Source organism: Paramisgurnus dabryanus, chromosome 14, assembly GCF_030506205.2.
Source record: "Paramisgurnus dabryanus chromosome 14, PD_genome_1.1, whole genome shotgun sequence".
Taxonomy (NCBI): Eukaryota; Metazoa; Chordata; class Actinopteri; order Cypriniformes; family Cobitidae; genus Paramisgurnus; species Paramisgurnus dabryanus.
The window spans coordinates 35,294,226-35,314,156 of record NC_133350.1 but is presented as its reverse complement, the minus strand read 5'-3'; the positions used below and the strand labels follow the sequence as shown (position 1 = coordinate 35,314,156).

General features: G+C 36.2%; 1 protein-coding gene across 11 annotated transcripts in view; it reads left to right on the top strand.

Annotated features, from left to right (window-relative positions):
* The window catches only part of LOC135758134 (band 4.1-like protein 1), a 142,413-nt gene extending 126,001 nt beyond the window's left edge, over positions 1–16,412 (top strand). For 6 of the 11 annotated variants that reach the window (XM_065272988.2, XM_065272995.2, XM_065272993.2 and 3 more), the window contains 11 exons: positions 302–386; positions 490–2,061; positions 4,049–4,099; positions 5,186–5,521; positions 7,056–7,178; positions 7,633–7,716; positions 8,007–8,054; positions 8,452–8,547; positions 8,803–8,883; positions 10,776–10,892; positions 11,047–16,412. In XM_065272988.2, coding sequence (XP_065129060.1) covers positions 302–386; positions 490–2,061; positions 4,049–4,099; positions 5,186–5,521; positions 7,056–7,178; positions 7,633–7,716; positions 8,007–8,054; positions 8,452–8,547; positions 8,803–8,883; positions 10,776–10,892; positions 11,047–11,052 — 2,599 coding nt within the window. In that variant the 3' untranslated portion in view covers positions 11,053–16,412. The remainder of the gene's footprint in view (positions 1–301; positions 387–489; positions 2,062–4,048; positions 4,100–5,185; positions 5,522–7,055; positions 7,179–7,632; positions 7,717–8,006; positions 8,055–8,451; positions 8,548–8,802; positions 8,884–10,775; positions 10,893–11,046) is intronic. The other 5 variants (XM_065272991.2, XM_065272990.2, XM_065272994.2 and 2 more) reach the window with 5 other exon arrangements.
* Positions 16,413–19,931: the final 3,519 nt, after the last annotated feature.

The following is a 19,931-nucleotide window of genomic DNA, read 5'->3' as shown; positions in this document are numbered from 1 at the left end:
TTTATGCAGTCTTTTTGTTTGAAAAAAAAATGATGGTATAATATTTTTGTTGGCATTTCTAGTATGTATATATTTTTGTGTTTTAGGATGCAAGCCTTATGTCACAAATAATTCAGTGCTAATTTAAATTAAAATCTGTTGCAGTTTTGTGTTTCCTTGCTGCATAGATACATCTGAAAACATTTCATGACAGAAAAAAGCTTAGAGCGAAGAAACTGTAGTTTGTGATGCATCATATATTACTCTAAAAAGAGTAGATAATATACTTGAATGTTTGATGTTCTCCTGTTTTTCTGTTGGTCTTGGCCACCTGTCAGGAGGCTGAACCTGTCAACAGCCTCTGTGTGGAGGGCTTCATACAGAAGACTTTAGTGACTTCACCTGAGGTTCCTTTGACATTCAATAACCAGTTACTGATTTAATGACGAGACCTTATGATGATCCTTCGATGAACAGAACTAACCTTTGTTACTTTATATTGTTAAATAGGGCTCTGAGGAATGGGTGTTGATTGAAAAACCAGACGCATCTCAACCGCACTTTGCGATGGAGGAGAAAGAACGTAACAAATCTAATGTGTCTTCCCCTCTCCTGGTTGTTGAACTCCTTCCAAGAAAGAAGAGGGAGGCAGAAAAACAACGGGAAATTCCCAAGATGAAGCACATTGAGCTGATGGGAGAGGATGGTGAAGAAATGCAATTGCAGATGGAGACTTTTGCATGCCCAAATGTGTCAAAAAAGTCAACAGAATCAAACAAAAGGAGAGAAGGCGATAAATCAGAGCCTCCTTCTGTGGCCGAAACAAGATCTGAGACTGAGAAGACCTCAGATGTTGCCGATGAACATGCTCCACGTATAGTCAGAAGAGAGAAAAGACCTCAGAGCTTAAACCTGGGGATGTCCAGGGACTTTGTGTACGAGTCGGAAGCCAAAAGTTCAAATATCACACAAGACAGTGTAGAGTCAGATGAGGATAATAATACTGAACTTATCGAGGACGCTGTGGTCTGTCATCCGGAAGATTTCACCTCAACAACAGACGCGTGGTCACCGTCCATGACTAAAAAACTAAATCACCCAGTCGATTCTGGAGCACCGCTTGAAGAGAGGGGATTTGACAAAGTCACGGAAAAAGACCTGCAGATCTCCAGTCAAGGAGCAGCAAGATCTGATGATGCAAGAAAGTTTGTAGAAGGCCAAAAAAAGACATCCATCGAAATTAAGATTATGAACACCGAAGACAAACAAGAAAACCAAGATTCGGTTAATGGTCCTGGTAACGATGAGCTAAAAATTGTCAAGACTGATGTCAGATTTGAGGTTATGAAAGTCATCATGATTGACAACAGCGATAACAATGAGGAGCCTGAAAATGTGGAGGAGCAAAGAATGGAAGAGTTGGGTCTTGAGAGGAAGATAAGCAATATTGAACCGGATAAAACCAAAGCGATCCAAACAGCCAAGGAGTTGAGAAAGACCGGCTCGAGATTAACAGGACACACAAGAACTGATATAACCAGAATTGTTCCATTGAAACCTGAGAGAGCGAAAAGTCAAGGTTACAAAGATGATATAGATATTGGACAAGACTCTGAATTGATGACAAGAAGCTTTAAAAGATACAGTATGAATGAATCTTTTGAGAGACACTTTGACCCCAGTAAGTTTGAGAGCAGGTATTCAAGCACTTCCAGTTCAAATTTGACCATTAGTCCGGTGAAAGTCAAATCAAGTAATCGGGAATCCTCATTAGCTACGGTAGACCACAATGTTTCAGGGAGCTCAGAGCAAAAAACACTAAGTGATATTACAGGTTCATCAGAAGAAGGAGTGATGCAGGATGAGGAAACTACAAAACACACCAGTGGCGTGGTCCATGGAGAGTTTCTGCTGCCCATTGAGGGAGTATTTGATGTCCAACCCAGGACTCCAGTCCACCAAAAAAATGCCCCTCCAACTCCTCCGGTGAAAACAAAGAAAGCAAGGGAATCCGTTCTTATTCTGCGCAACAGCCGCAACTTTGGCAAAGATCTGGTTTTTGAAGACAAGATGAGTTCTCCGGTAAATCAGCTTGGCATCCTCTGCATTTTCACTCATTGGACAAAAAGTGTGGCATGAGATTCAGATCGACTCACGCATTCATTATTTTTTTTAATACCCTAAACGTACTTGCGATTAGTTGTGAAATACATAATCCCTGCTTGCCTATGAAGAGAGGGGTTGGAGAAGGCTACCACATGTGCATGAATAAGCTTGGATCTTCAGGTTTAAATGTTTAAAATGATTTCATCTTCATTCCTCCCACAATCTCTACTGATATCAAAATTGTTTAATGAATGTGTCTATTGCATCTAAGAGTTGATGCTTTGGCCTTTTGCTTTGATGCCCCCTCTCTTCACCATGTTTTTTTTTTTATTTACCTTTCATTCCACAAACCCGAACAACACTTTCTACTGCTCTCTTCCATACATCTTTGAGTATGGGTTTTTCCAGGACTATATTGCATTAAAAGAATGAAAGATTTGGATGAACATTGGCATTGTGACAACACTTTAAATGCTCATTTGGGTTGAGACTTTTACTGTATTTTTAAAGTTTTTTACTTCTATTTCTTCATGGTCATCTGGAACAGGGCTTTTACTGAAATGGCCTTTAATATGCAAACCCTTTAAAGCAGTTAGAGCAACCAAACTGAGCATTCAAACATAACCATAAGCCAATAGTTTGGCTTTACATTAAATAACCAGCAAAACACACAGAAATATGTAGTTTCTTATCAAAGATGAACGGTTTCGCTAGAACCCTTGTATCAACTTACTGCCTTAACACATTACTGCAGTGCAATGTCTGTGTGAAGGTTCAGACCTCTGTTTGCCCGCATGTGGAATGAAAGGATTTGTTTTTAAATAAGATGTAATCTGACCATTTGAAGCCACATCCTTGCTTTCATTTGACAGACGTTCAGTTGTTTGCATTTTATGAACAGCAACATGTGCAGGATGCTGGTTGCAAAATGTCTTTTTCTTCTTATAAGCCTTTCAATTACTGCCATCCTGCTTGTTTTAATCTCGTAGTGAATGCTTTGAAAGAGCCAACTTTGTATTTAAAATGACAGTGTTTAAGCACATTTTAGCTAGCATTTTTTTTTCTTTGCTTGGCCATTGGGCAACAATTTGGAGTCTTTATTTGCATTGAATCTTCTGTGGAGCATGACCTCACATTGTTTTCTTTACAATATTTCACAGGGTCTGTTCCAAAACCTAGTGAACCCCTTGCATAGGCAGATGTGCTTGTGACATTTAAGATAACTTTTTTAAAGATTGCATGTTTCCTCTGGGAGATCCCATAATGCACTATAAAGTAAGCTCAGTGAAAATGTTTCAACATGGCAGATGAATCGAATGTGACTTGGTACAAATGTAATGAACTTACCCTAACAAGCAATAAGGGTAAGGTGCCTCACTCACGTGCACCACAGTTGCAACCTGCCAGCCATGAGACTTGAACCGGAAACCCTCAAGTTTCAAGCCCTACTCTATAACCAGTAGGCTACAGTTGTATTAGACCAGTCTGTCATAAGTTTCCATATGAAAACCTTCACAGGCATCTGGCTATTTGTACAGGAATTCAGCACTGTGAGTCACAGAAAGCTAGCTAGGTTTTGAAACAGAACCTCTATGCTGGTAGCAACTCAGTCTTGACCATTAAAAATGGATATCCATTCCATTATCAATGGCCAACAATACTCATTCATACATTTGCTCTGTCAAAACAGTGGACAAAATGTTTACTTCTAATTCCCTGTGATTACCATCTAAAAGTTTATGATTTGGACCTTTCATCTTTTATATAATAATTGACTTCAAAACTGTTTTTCAATGATGTCAACAATGGCATTTTAAGAATTGGAGCATCTTTTTTAAACAAAGTTTTTTATATATGAAACTTATAAAAACAAGAGCCCAGAAAGACAGCATTTTTTTGTAACACCTCTAACTTTTGACTGCTTCTATTTCTTTCTTTTTTTCTCTGTACGTTTCCTTCACAGGAGTCTCTGTCTGCTACTTCTACTCATGAGGACACACAGGATGATGTTAAGGTCTTTCAAAATTCTAAATCAACACTGCTTGCATGTTCTTGCATTTTTTTTTTAAATGGGACTTGATTGACCACTCATAACCTTTGAACATGTACATAAACATGTTAAAATACTACTGAAGATCAGATAACCAACTATGGGCCAGATATACAGTACTGAACAGGGCAAAGAGAGTCCAATTCCAAAAAGCGTAGATGGGAGTGGAAAATCTGTGCATAATTTACTAAAAAGGCGCAAAATTGAATAACACAGGTGCAACAGCTAATTTCCATAATTACAAATCAATCTAAGAGCACGGCACATTAGGACAGTGCTTGCAAATAAGCAGAGCTAATGCTTCTTTTTGGGAATATTACAGTATATGTTTATGCCCAACAGACAACATAGGTGAAAATGCAGATTGTAGGTAAAATCATAGCTTCTGAAGCCACAGAGTAAACTGAAAGATTAAGGGTTGCAAGAAGTTTTGAAACACTTGGTATTGCGTGACAACTCCTAGTCGAGGGCTCCAAGTCGTCTTTTATTTCCTCCAGCAAATTAAAAATAACATGACTTGGCAAACAATATCTTTGGATAATTCCACATAAATTGATACGTGTGGTAAAAATCCTCCACCTTCTATCATGCACTGTCTGATCTTTGCGATGCCTCCTCCTAGCAGTAACAATTGCAGCCATTTTAAGTGCAGGATGGTTTAAGACATGTTTTTTACAGCATTAAATAGTAGTCTTTGTGCAAAGCTACTGTAAGCATTGTGTATACACAGAATATGTCTGCAGAAACAAAGCTGCAACTTTGGTGTCGCTAGCATCAGTTCTCTTCCAGTTACATTCGAAAACAAGCATGAGTATTTTAACACACAGTCCGCCATCTTCAGTCCTCTTCATTTTCTTGCCCACTGTGTGAGTTGAATGGAATGCTGCCATTGAGATCCTTATTCATTCAAGTTCACTTATGCATGATCAACAGCTTAAAAGCATCCATTTTTCAATATGTGCATCATCACCGCTGCTTCTTATATTCACTATCATGACATTTGCTGGACATGTGATGTAGCAATGCCGCCATCCTCTTTTTGCTCAACAGCAGCGGTCAGCCTCCACTTTGGAGGACGACGGTAGTCATGAGCTAGCTGGGCTGAAGGACACCCTGCTAACCATCGAAAGGAAATGTTCGAGCATGACTGTCAGTTCAGCTTCAAGCCTGGAAGCTGAGGTGGATTTCACTACGGTCATGGACTTTCACAGCGAAATGGAGGAGTTTTCTAGAGGCATGGCTGACCTGGGTGAGAAGGACCAGCAGGTGGATATGGAAGGGGAAGGTTTTGGGGAGATCCCTGGTGTCCACCACATGGATTGGAGGGTTGCGTCACCCGGGAGAGAGAGATTACTTGAAGGTCGCGCTCATCAGGATTTAGAGCCTGTAAGGAGCAGTTTGGTCTCAATTTACTGGATATAAGAGAGAAATCTGGAAAATGATGTGACATATTCATCATACATTTTGGACTACATAATAGTATCACAATTTCTGTTGCCCAATTTGGAAATGTTATCATCATTTATATTTTGTGTTTGTTTAAGTTTCCATTCCATTTTGTCATTTTTAAGTGGTTCCCCTACTGGTTTATAAGCTGGACGCATATGCTTTTGTACATTTATTATTAATGAAATCATAACACTAAAATCCACAAGTGCAATTATGGGAGTTAAGCAGTAAAATACTGTAATATATATCATAATATTTCATAAACTGAATGAGATTGTTTGATTATAGCTGTGCAAAGTTTGGCATTCTCTCAAGCAACTTTACGAAGAGCATCCTGGGATGTTCTGGGATGTTTTATTTTATTTTTTACGTTATTCATCTAAAAAAAAATCTTCAGTGAAGGAATTTGCACATGTTGTACAATTTAATGTTTATCTGCAATTCTCTTAATGCATAAGATAAACATATTTTAAATCAATGAATAATGTCCAGACTTTTGGCTAGTAGTGTACATTTTCTAATATATGTTTTTTTTTTTGTATGTTTGTTACTTTTTACATTGTTTTATTAGTGATCATACTGTATACCTGTATAAGTTGATGTTAAACTCTGAAAAATCAAAGTGCTTCATGATGCCATAGATGAGCTATTTTTGACTAAATGGCTCCTTACAGAACCTTTAACATCTGAAGAACCTTTCTGATTCAGAAAAACAACTTTACATACACTCTAAGAACGGATGTGTTAAAATTTTACACATTGTTTTGTGTTATTCTATTTAACACAATATGCATTATTTTAACACATTATGAGGCAGTTTCCCGGACAGGACTTATGCTAGTCCCATACTAAATTGGATGTTTGAGCTGCCTTCATTTAAAAACATCTTGTATTGACATACCGTGACACATACCATGTCTTAAGATGCACACCAGTATTGTTTTTTGTAAGTTATGTTTGCAAAAACGTCTTAAATATTGTAATATAACTAAGGCCTAGTCCTGGCTTAACCTAAATCCTGTCTGGGAAACCGCCCCTATGTGTAATTTCATATTGATTTTGCGTTAAAATAAATTAAAGGGACAGCACAAGATTTGTTCTGTTCCAATAATAACAAAGAGATGTGTCTAGTTGGCTACTTTACTAGGCACAAAATGTGTTGTTTTAACACAACCGTTTTAAGAAGGTAGAAAAGAAACGGTTTCTCCAAAACATTTTGACTGAATGGTTCTTCTATGGCATCACTGTTAAAGAATGTACCAGATATTTGCATCTACACATTTCACTGCTGTATGGTACAGTAAAATTTCATTTTAAATTAATGTCACAAAATAGACTTTGATTCATGTTCAAAGATCTAGAATTCTTGAAAAACTTTCCTTACTGCTATGACAATTTTAATGGCTGTTGGAAGGCAAAGATCTAAATTTTTTCATGACTTAGATCTCTTTTTGTCTTTTTCTCCCATCAGCCCCCCATTGCTAAGAAAGACCCCAGTGCTGTGAGTGCTGCCCAGAAGTTGAGAAGAGGAGAAGTGCTACCAAATTCCAATGGTTCAGAGGTTCATCACGCTGTTGAACACGACTCTGATCATGTGAGAACTTGACTATCATTTCATTACTGTCAGACTCTGGTGGTACTGTATATTGTGCAGAATGTCAGGTCATGTGCCCAGCAGCTCTGTTGTATCTTTGTCTGATGCGACCAGGCCGCTGAGATGTTCCACGGCTATCATGCTGTTACACCTGCATGATCTTAAAACTTGATGGGGATGGAAAATTATTTGTAAAAGTTATTGAGTCCGATAATGCAATGGAATAATTTCATTCATCACTGTAGAGTGTGTGTTTGTGATAATATCTATGCGTATGTGCATGTTGCCCTACAAGTGTTTTATTAAAATATAATACGCAGTCCCTCACTGACATTTACTTAACAAACTTGATGAGTCAAAGCTTTGTGATGTTTTTGACGCAGCTGGCCATGGGCAAAATACTTAGGCTTGTTTCCTTTATATCATTTAAAATATGTGTTTGTGTGTGTTACAGCCCCCTCCAGAAGAAAATATGACTAACTGCAATCAGACCAAAGCCCCCAGTACTGACGTCACTCAACCACAGAAGGTGGACTCGGTAGGTGTCCAGTGAGACCGCCTTGCATTTGTCTTTCATGTATGTGCAGAAACTGCTGCTTGTGCTATTCACGGCTTTTGGTCTTAAAAAAATGAGAATATGCAGATTTTTGATCATTTCTTAAGTTTGTATGTTATTGATCATGTCATTGTGATGTTATGGTGGGTCGTCTGCTGCTTGAGCAAACTGAAGTTATGCTGCCATCTACTGGCATTTTTCACTCTTATAGCGCTGTGATGTTCCCTTGGCACTTCTTGCTTCATATGTTGATTGTCTTCTCATGTTTGCAGAAACAGGAAGAGAGCCGAGTAAAAGAAGCAAAAGAAAACGGCTCCCCTGTGAGTCCACAAACATAACACAAACAAAACTGACAGAGCTATGAATGTTTTCTCCAAACTACCATGATCCCTTAAATCTGTACATTGTTTACATATGTCCGCACTAAAATGTTTTCAATGACTTCTGCTTGAGGTTGTGGGATTTTAGTGTTTCATTATAATGTTTTGATATTCATACAATTTAATATTTTTATACAATCACACACAAACAGCATGACACTTTTCCAATGTTAACTTTGTTATATTAAAAATAAGTTGCCCTTCATATATTGTAATAATAGTTACTGTAATGTGTGCATGCAGAATATGTTGCTTTGTTTATTAATTGAAGTTGTACAACATCTGATGCAGGTTAAATGAGATGTCCAGTAAAACAACACATTGTTTTATATTACAGGTAAGGGTAAACAGTCTGGAAAGAGACTTTGTTGCGTCACCTCTCACCGTAACCACAGAAAATGTTACATCAGCCACAACGACTCAAGTGACCAAGGTATAAGAGCTGTGTCTTATCTGTCTCGACGCAACACACAGTGACGTTTTCATATTCACATGCAGCTTCAATCTGATTGGGTTGTTAAAATCAGTTGCTTAGGAAATAATCCGAAACCCTAACAAGAAGATTTGGTTTTCAATCAATTTGTTATAAAACCGAAATAGGCTTTGATGGTTTCACACCACCAAAGGCCAGATGATGAAATACCCTGTCATACTCGCTTTCATCTCAGGTTTTTTGTCTTGTTTTTAGACGGTAAAAGGAGGATACGCAGAGACCAGGATTGAGAAAAGAATAATTATAACAGGCGATGAAGATGTTGACCAACATCAGGTGAGCAATGACAAAAAACTGTACGCTTATAAAAATACTGTAATGGTAGGGTTCAATATTGGTCACTTGGCAAATCTTGGATTGTTTTTTTTAAACCTGTGAATTTGTATTATTTTGACAGATGAAAAAGCTTAGAAATAAAATGATTTTTCACTACTTTACAAACGAAAGCAGATTTGTTACATGAGCCATGTCACTACTTTACACAAAATGTCAGATGTTCCTGCTATCATTGGTACACACAAGGTGCTCTTTGAAACTATTTCAAATAATGCTATAATTAAAGTACACAATTATTAGGGTTGCTTCTTAGTATGCTTCCTCGTCTCCTCGCCCCTCCATCCCATGAGCTCCGCCATCATGTAGGACATCTCAATTCTTTAATTGAACTGCAAAGAACGAGGAGGTTTTTTGAAGATTCATGAGCATGGATACACAAGTGTATCCTATGCGGAAGTGTTTTATAAACTACAACTGACGCACGGATAAATCTCCTCCCTCTTCACATCGTCACGTCTTTAAATCATATTCAAACACGCATAAATGTTTGTACTTATCATTCAATTATTGTAAATGTAGACTCGTTTCAGAAAGTATATTTCATATTTATGTATGGAAATAAAGACATCCATTAAAAGTGCTCTAAATGTATTTTAATGTAGTAAGGCAATGAACTGTAACTCAAGTGTGTTTAACTTTATTTATCTTGTTTAATATTTGTTGTTTTCAATGCACTTAATCATTTTAAATAGAGAATTAACAGTATACAGAGAATGAGGACATGCCATTTAACTTTTCGCATCTTTCCTCAGTAGCATCCTAGAAGGGTTAAGCTAAGATGCGAGGCTAGGAAACTAGAATGCACAAATAAGAATTGAGAAGCACCCTAGGTTTCGCACAAGCATTTGTAGTTCATGCCACCTCAAGTGCATGTTTTCATTAAAGCAAAAACATGCAGATATACTTCCAAATAATAAGACATTTTGAAATCATTCAAAATTTTAAAAATGTAAATATTTTCACTAGTGGTCATAGACTTTTCAACCCCTGCTGTAGAGGTTTTCTCATGTCCAAAGAAATATACTCAACCGACGTGCCTAAGTATTTTTTATGAAGAAAGGCCCGAGACAAACCTGATAAAATTAGACCCAAGTCCGACTTAGTTGGAAAGTTTTTTTTACCCTACTGTGCCCAAATGCGACGTCTGCAGCCCCACATGCACCAGTCAAACAGAAAGAAACCACAGTGGCCTCCCAACCAATTTGGCCCGCTGCTCCAATTGTTTTAGTTTGTTATCTGACGACGACACTAAGGTAACTGCTTCAGTGTGCATTTAAAATTAATCAACAGGTCTTGCTCAATGAAAATTAACCTACTGCCAGCCACACAATGTCACTTAAAGTGCTCTTGGCAAACAGAGGGGTTTTGGAAAATGGGTCGTCTCTGTGTCCATTCGGCAAAAACACATTAATATTAAATTAAACGATACCCAAGGCTGATAATATAATACCCGACCTGCGTCTGCTGCACACATGACAATTTTAAACTTGAAAGTTTGGGTCTCAGGTCAGAGCTTGGGTTTTTGGATCTAAGTGGACCCGTGAAGACCTCTACCCTGTACTGTAAAACATTTCTGTAGAAATTACAGTATTACTGGGTATTGCTGGCAACTAGCTGCCAGTAACTTACTGTAGATTTTACATTTATGTTATTTACTGGCAACAGTTTGTTCAAAGTTAAATGAACATTTTCATGTCTTAATTGTCTACACTACAGTAAGTTACTGGCAACCAGCTGCATAATTACAGCTAATTTTTTACAGTGTGCTGTATCTTTATTTGCATCACTGTCACTTTAAAATCCTTACACTAAATAAATGTACAATCCTGTAGGCACTTGCCATGGCAATACAAGAAGCCAAACAGCAGCACCCCGACATGCTGGTGACTAAAGCAGTAGTGGTGAGAGAAACAGACACATCCTTTCAAGACAAACAACGAAGATCTGAGGTATGAAAATCGCAACATATTTTTGTAAAAGTAACGTCTTCATTAAAAGTTTGTTTATGCAGACAAAATGAGTGTGGTTCATTTGGAGTAAGTGTTATTTAGAAATGGCATTGTGTAATATGTACGTGTGTGCATGAATATATGTGTTTCCCAGTCTTGATCACTAGAGGGTGCTGTTTGCAACAGTGACAGAAGATCTGCTTTGGATGTCTAACTGAGAGAAGATGACTCGTGACTCACACTACTGAATAACGTACCCTAAACAAACCACCAGCCCTTTCTAATCGCTGTCTCATCTCATCCCTTCCAGACCCCCTGTTCAGTTTAACCTGTATCCAAAGACCAACGGCGTCTCATCATCTGATGTCAATACAATGTACAGTACCGTTCAAAGTATTTTCCTTCCACTATAGAGTCATCTGCAGTCCTTATGAGATTTTAACACTGAATTGTATAAATGTCAATAGTTTAACATTAAATTTAGAGGGGATTGGAAAAAGAAATCCTGAAAGTGTTGGATACATTTCTTCATGCTATCATGTATGCATATCAGACTTTATTCCAGAGGTTTTTCTTCAGTTTACAGCATTTTTTGGCTCCTGTCAACTTTCCGCTTTTCCGTTATTTTGTCGTGAAAGCGTGGACTACATGTTTCTCAGTTCAAAACAAACATCATCCCGGGAATTCGGTCTTCCATTTTGGATCCATGCATGACTTTTGAGAATTCACTGGAGAAGTGTGAGAAAGAACAAACACACAAGTTGTGCTGCCCTGGAAAACATGGCCACGGGTCAGCCTCTATAACTGTCACTTATATACTCGATTGCTGTTTTCTAGCTTTGTAAAGATTTTTCAATAATAGTTGATCAAGTGTTTGCTTGTTAATTACGAATATTTATCAATTCGTTTATCATATGCGCATGCATGAAACGAATAGCAGATTTGCAGATGGTGCAGACACATGTCAAACCACACTAGATACCTGACCGGTTGTACAAAAGATGCTGTAGTTTTATACCCCGCATGTCAAAACAGCTAAAGGGACAGAGGGGAATTTCACATAACAAGCAACAGTAATAGTTATGTGGTGTTTATCATCTCTTAACCCTGGAGAACCAACGGGTCAAATTTGGCCAATGTTAATTGATGCTAAGGGAACAGAAGGGTTCTCCAGGGTTAATTTCCTTGCGCCATTTTGGGTTGCAGGTAATGTCAGCTATTAAAAAAATCCCTTTCCTTTATGTCTCAAAGTTTTAGTGGGTCAAACCAATCTCCCTTTTTTAACCAAAACCAAAACCTAGTGAGCTGCCTATGTAGTGAGCATTTCAAGGCGTCATACAGTATAAGTGCTCCCATAGCAAAGGCTGTTTCGAAGGGTAGATGGCATAATTTATCCTTCTTTGCCCAACATGTTTATCATTGAAGGCAATCCCATAATGCATTGTGACTAAGCAAAATATGGCATGTGTTCAATATAGAACATTTCAAATTGTGAGTAGGGATCCACTGATATATCAGCTAACTTGCCGCTTCTCCATTATTTGAAATCTGTTAGTTAACTCATCAATTAAGAAGAGAAAATGATTCCTTGCAATGACAAGTTTTTCCAGCAATCTTTATTTTTGATATTATTCAACTAATAAAACCCGGAAGCATTCCCTTAGGGCAAACAGTTCAAACTCTGTGTATGTTTTGATCAACGCTCTGAATCTGATCTCTATCAAAAGTCCTTCACAAAATGCAATCATTTCAGCTTTTTGCTCAAAATTTGGTATTTTTGAAGAAACCTACCCATACTGTTTTTGAGAGGTGATTGAAAGAAAACAAATGAAAATAGGATGAAAGTTTTTGTTTGAAAGCAGAGGATCTGTTCTTTCATTTGATATATTGTATGTTTATATATTGAAAGAAGACAATTTTGTGGAAGACATTAAACTTTTGTGAAAAAAATGCTGCCGCTGGCTGGCAACTTAAAAAGAAAAAACGCTGGCAGGGAAAGAGCTAAGAATAAGATGTGCCCTAAAAACAGATGCCTATATAGACAGCAGACAGCGAGGGTTGCTCACTAGGTTTTGTTGGAGTTACTGAAGTGTTGCTTGATGGGTAATATTAGAATTTTAATAGAGATTTTATTGAAATGTTTATGAAGTAAGAATTTTTAGTTTTTTGTTCTTTTTAAGTTATGCTTTATGACTTTGATATATTGATATATTTATATGATTGCTGAATGTGAGCCCATGGGTTTTCCGTCTCTAACACATCACGAAATACAGCAGTGTCAATTTCCTGATCTACATGAATTTGAAAAACATGATCATCTTATGTATACACAACACATATATTCTATGCATTCCTAGTACAGTAGCCTGAGGAAAATACAACAATCAGAGGCAATTTGGAAAACTGTGAGCTGTTCTTGTCAACAAATCTGCAATAATGCTTATGTTTATTAAACTGTGATCAAGCATACTATGTTCATTTCACGGTTATATACACAAATATGTCACTGTTAACCACGGCTCTGTACGCACTTTACATGTCACTGCTGTCTCCTGAGGGATGGAAGACCCTCGGGACGTCTGATCTGCTGTTATAATGCATCTGTGAATCCAATGAAGATTTTCCTGATAATGTACTGCAGGCAAATGATTTTGGTCAAAAGCAGGTCCACACTGTAAAAAGTATTTTGTGGTGTAGCTCTTTCAATTTAATTTTTTTTAAGTTGACACAACTTGCAATTTCTGAATTTGTTCATTTCAACTTTCACGAGTTCGCATTAACATGTAATCGATAGGGAATGAGATAAAGCATATTTGGTGGGCTGTCCGAGGATAGGGCTCTGAGCTCGGAATTTTAGTCCGAACCCAGAGTACTCCCCTCAGTTTAACTGTGATAAATTAATCTAGATGAGAGTGAGGTGATGGGGTGGAGGAGGGATGCTGCAAAAGATCTGTCATGGGACAGAGGTGAGGGGCTGCTATTTATAGGCACCTCTTTGCACTTATTGGTTGGATCACATGACCATGCTCCTCCCAAACTTAGTTAAGTAAACTTCATTAAAATCTTAAAGTCCCCCTGACCTAAAAAAAATCACTTTTAAATGTGAAATGAATGAGTCGCCAGTGTGTGTGCAGAAACATCCTATTATTACACAAATCCATCTGTTCTTCTTTGTGTAATCTCCTTTTAATTGCAACAGTCACACAAAACAGGCTGTTGAAGTTCCCCTACCAATGAGATGTCACATTGTCCAATCAAAAATACAATATGTCCTATGTCTATAAAAACCTGGCAAAAAGTATATTTTTCTTGTTGAAGAAAGCCCATTAATTTTCGTCAATGTTTTAAGAACGTTTGTTGATTGTGTAAATGTTAGAGAAATGTTGCATTTTATTATTTTTAAACTGTTATAAAATATTATTTCTTAAAGTTCTGTAAAATATTGCTGTAGGAAACACTATTCACTTATAAGTTTTAGATGTTGGTTTTGTTTTTATTTAAAGTCACTATTATGGTGATCAGTGATTGTTGTAGTTGGATTCTTGACTCTGCTGGGTAGCTTATCCTCTGGCTGTTACAACTTATTGTTTAAAAAGCAGTCAATATTGTTCTCATTATATGTGAGTTTATTTATGCATTTAGTGTTTAATCAAAAAAGCATTTTTTTTCTGTTAATGATGTGATACTACAGTAGGAGATCCAGAACTCTCAGCAGTTTTAAATTCTGACAGATTGCACACAAAAAAAATCCAATGTGCCATTTCTACACACAAACATCAAGAATAAGAGTATGGATCTAAACAATGGTGACAAAGAAAATAGTAAAAAAGTTAATTTATTTACACCATGGTGCATGCTGGGAATCCTGGATGTTATTTATAATTTGTTGATACCAGCATGCACTGCAGCATGAAGCTGTACATTTCTTTTTCACCATTGTTGAGATTCATACTCTGATTCTTGATGTTTGTGTGTAGAAATGGCATGTTGGTTTCTTTTTTTATGTGCACATTGTCTTAAAATATTTCAGAATCATAAACTGCTGAGAGTGCTGGATCTCCTACTGTAGTGTCACATTATTAACGGAAAACAATCTGTTTGGTTGATCAAACACTAAATGCATAAATAAACTCACTATATAATGATGCTTAGCATCAGATATTATTCACCACTGTGATTATTAAATTATTGACTGCTTTTTACTGCAACAAACCAGTTTTAAACAATAAGTTGTAGCAATCTCAGAGTCAAGAGTCCAACTAAAACAATGGTGACTTTAAATCAAAACAAAAACCAACATCTTAACCTAATAAGTGAATAGTGTTTTCTACGACAATATTTTACAGAACATTTAGCAATAATGTTTTATAAAAGTTTGAAAATAACTAAATGTACAGTTTTTTATTGCCTCAAGTTATAAAATATTGATGTGAACTACTACCCTATTATTATTGGGGGTTTTTTTTGTAAATGAAAACCATTTTTTCTTTTGTGTATACGTGTATAAATGAGACAGTAAAACCTTAAGATTTTATGTTGAAATGAACAAATTCAGAAATTGCAAGTTGTGTGTCAACTTAAGAAAACTTTTTTAAAAGTTAAAACAGCAGCACCACAAAATACTTTTACAGTGTAGGCAGTCTTTTAGTTTTCAGTTTATGCACTGTTTTGGGAAGATACATGCAAGATAGATTTAAACATGGTGTTAAATGTGGAGGTATTGAAATCAAATAAGTGTGGTATCATTTCTGCATCACTAGCATCATCCTAGCAAGTTTCCCAAATATATCACCCCGTTTACTCTCTACTTTCATTAGTTGTATAAGTAACATATAAATTCTCTGAAAATCTGTAGAGCTTTTGTTGAGCTCTGATTCAAGCGTTTGCCTGTTCAAGCACTGTTTATATACTGTTCATTTTGGGAAAGAAAGGTTACTAATTTGGAGTATTAATGGGAGGTCTCTTGTAGGGCAGGTGATTGTTTCTGTGTAATACTCTTGAACACAATCGAGGGCTGATACTGTGATGAATATGAGAGTTTTGTCATATAAATATTGGGTGCCTTATTGTTTTACTCAATGTCATCAGAGGCAAGAGACAAAAGTTGTTACCTGGGATCCACTGACAGATCTGTGGAAACTCGCTTGGGAAGTTGTAGAGTTGATCTCGCGGGTCAATATGAGTCTACGGTCTGTCATATGGGATACTTGTAAACTAAATTGAGTATATATCTCTGTTAACTGGTGCAACTTACTGTAAATCTATAGAGTTTGATATACTACTAGCTTATGAAGAGCAGACACTGGAAATAATCAAGTGAAACCAGGAACAGTACCTGATGCTCTGCGCATGACATGAAGCATTAGATTTATCTTCCTATACTGTCCAACTCCCTTCCATTTACATTCATCCTTCAGAGTTTTATAGCCACATAGTGCTTAATGGTGTGTGTTTATTGTGTTTGCATTCAGCCTAAACAGAGTACAGAATACATCAATAAACGTCTCAATGCCATTGTGATTTCTGCTTATAAACTTTTTTGTAACGACGTTATAAAATTCAACATTATTTGCAACATAATTGTTGCAATACAAAAGATATCAAGAAGATTTGTCCTCTTCTCTTTTATCCTGTGTAGCACCCCTCTGCTCTGCTTAACTAAAATAAAAATGTATTACTTTAAAATAAAAGGCAGTGCCTCTATGGGTTATGGTTAGGTTTAGGCCAGTTCTAGGTTCAGCATTAAGGGGGAGTAAATTAACAAGGACAATTTGTAAGAGTGTAGGAAAAAATACAATTTTATTACAGCAAAAAATTATCTTAAATATCTCTCTATGATTTCAAAAGAGAGAACCACAGTTAAATATTAATAAATATACAATAATAAATACCCATAAATAAAGAAATAAATAATAAAATAAATAAGAGCTCTTTTAAAGTTTCCAATAAAATGATTAAAATAAAAGAAATAGTCCTGTACCCGGGTATGTAAAGTGTATATGTCAGTGTATGTGTGAAGGCTTATCTGTGTCCAAGAAACAAAGTTAGGGTTGATCCAAGGGTAGAATTCAAGGGGTTTGGTACTCCAATGTGGATAGGCAGAGCAGTTTAATCGGGTTCCAATGGGACTGACCAGAGTCGTATAAAGAGAGAGTTACGACACTCACATAGACGTCCGTTGGAAGAATGGAATGCGGAAGTAACCGCCTGTCATGTAGTGACCCGTAGTTCCAAACACTGAATCCCATTTATTTCAATGGCACCTGCTGGTAAATCGACGAAATTACAGTTTCTCTTTACATTTTCAGTGGTATTTTATGAACTCAGCTGTAGGTAATGATTATTGTTAATAATAACTATTTAAATTCTTATATTTTAATGAGTTGTGTATAATGTGTGAATAAAATAGATTTAATTGTTTAATATTTTATAACTGGTGGCCATCTACTTTAATATATACTTATCATATATACTTATCTATTACGAGTAACACTAGGGGGCAATAGCGAGAATCTAAATGCCTTATAAGAAAGTCACACTGCTTCACAATGCTGCTATGTGTTTCATTGTGTTTGGAAGGTAATACGAGTGATGTATCCTCGGAAATCATGTATAATTGCATTCTTCTTTAACAAAGCATTCACATAGAATGTCCAATAAATGTACTTTTTCCCGCAGTAGTTATTTTGTCTAGAGCAAAGCACTCACATACCTCATATGGGTAATTTACTCTTGCCGCAATAGTTAGCCTGTCTGGAACCGAGCTGAATTAAACCACTATAATGTATGACACTTGCATTACATGCGAACGGCCCCTACGCTAATAGAATTCTGTTTTTGTCTCCCTGTCTCGTCCTCGACCCTGAGGACATTGAGACAAACAGACCCAGTTCCTGTTGCTGTGAAGGTCATCGCACCACTGATCTGTCCTTCAACGTGATGCCCAGCCGATGCGCGACCAACGACCACCGGCTGAACCAGTTTAATCCGCTTACCCGCTTCCTATCCCTACCGTGTTTATATATATATATATATATATATATATATATATATATATATATATATATATATATATATATATATATATATATATATATATATATATAAATATTAATCTCTCCCTAGGGTTTTTTGTCCTTCTAGGAGTTTTTCCCACTGGGTTTTCTCCTAGGGGGGTTTTTTAGTCCCAGGGAGAGTCAGCCAACTTTGGCTTAACTTAGCACTTTACTGTATACGTGACATTATTAATACGCTCGCTTACACGGTTTATCCATAGCCGCTTTATTCTACTTCTTATACTATGTATTGATTTTCAGTGTTCTCCTCTACATCTACTCATGTAAAGCTGCTTTGCAACAATTGACAATTGTGAAAAGCGCTATATAAATAAAATTGAATTGAATTGAATAATTATATAAAAATTTAATGTGTACTATAAATATAACTAAATATGAAGTGTGTTTCTGTCATGTTTCACTGTTACAAATAACCGCGTCGGCGATCTTTTTTGTGATTTTAATATAGTAAAAGCGTAGGAATTATGTTTTTAGCAGATTGATAGCCATTTATATATTTTTGCTACAAAAATAAAAGATAAACTGTGTTGCAAAAGTAGTTATAGATAAACGCAGTTGAAAACTGTTTATCTTTATTAACTGATTTACTGTATTTCCATCACTAGTAAACAAAAAATATAAACATAGTTAGTATAGTAATCAAATCACATTACAAGCTAATATTTACCTTAAATAGCTGACAACCTATGCAAACAGATTGACAGCCCAGCTTGTTTTGGAACTGTAGAAAGTTACATGAATCACGTGACCGCGCGGCGGCGAGATCAAAGCGTGTCGTTACTCTCTCTTTATACGACTCTGGGACTGACTTGCCACCCAGTGTTCCAGCTCAATAAAAAAAAAACAATAGGAGTTTGGGATAAAACAACACAGGTCTTCTAGCCTCAACAATATGTAGACAAAATATGTACAAGGAAAGGTAAGCTGATTCAGATAAATCAGAAAAATTGTTAGATTGTATTACAAAAGTATTTTTTTTTTCTTAAAAGGGTTATCAATGTCATCTAATTGCAATTCAAGGGAAGTCTCCAGAATGACAAACAAACCCGTCACCTAGGAGATGACTACACCAAAATTAAAGTCTTTTAGAATATATTCAAAAACCAGTCACCTAGGAGTTGACTACACCAAAATTAAAGTATTTTATTATACACTTTCAAGCAGACCACCAGAAAATGAAAAATATAAAACATATAATGTAAAACTCAGCTTCTTGTTCTTGCTATTTATTCTGTTTACTAACATTTATATAGTTATTGAACTCAGACCAATCTAATACTAAAATTATGGTCTTAGTAACCAAACTGTGAGGTAAGTCACACCTGCTTAATATACAGACTTGTGCTTTAATTTGCATTTAATAGCTGTACTGCACTCTTAAATATAAAGGTTGTTAAAAGGGATTTTTGACACGCTGTACAGTTCCATAAAGAACCTTTAACATCTACAGGTTCCTAGTGTTGCACAAACAGTTCTTTGAAAACGTTTCTACAGACTTAAAATAATTGTAATTTTTCAAATTAAATAATTAACAATAGTAATTGTAGGATCATCCCAGAATAGGAACAGAATAGGATTGTTATTTCCACATAAGGGAATGTGAAGACATACTGTTAGGGTTTAAAAATATTATCATTATTAACATGGCTATCATAATTACTACATGACTACATCATATTAAAAGACTTATCTAAACCTGTTGCTGATCAAAACATATACATGATTTTGCATTGTTATCTGAATTCAAAACAAAAATTAAAACTGAATGTAAAATTTGCTTTGAAGTAAACTTGTTAATTTCATTTTCCTTAATGGTAAGAACATGTAACAATAAAGTCTTGTTCATTTCAATATCAATAATAACTACTTTTTATTAAAAAATAATAATATTTCATATATTTACAAATTACAGGGTTTACAATTAAAGGGGTCATACAGTATGATGAAAATGTTAGCATTGCCA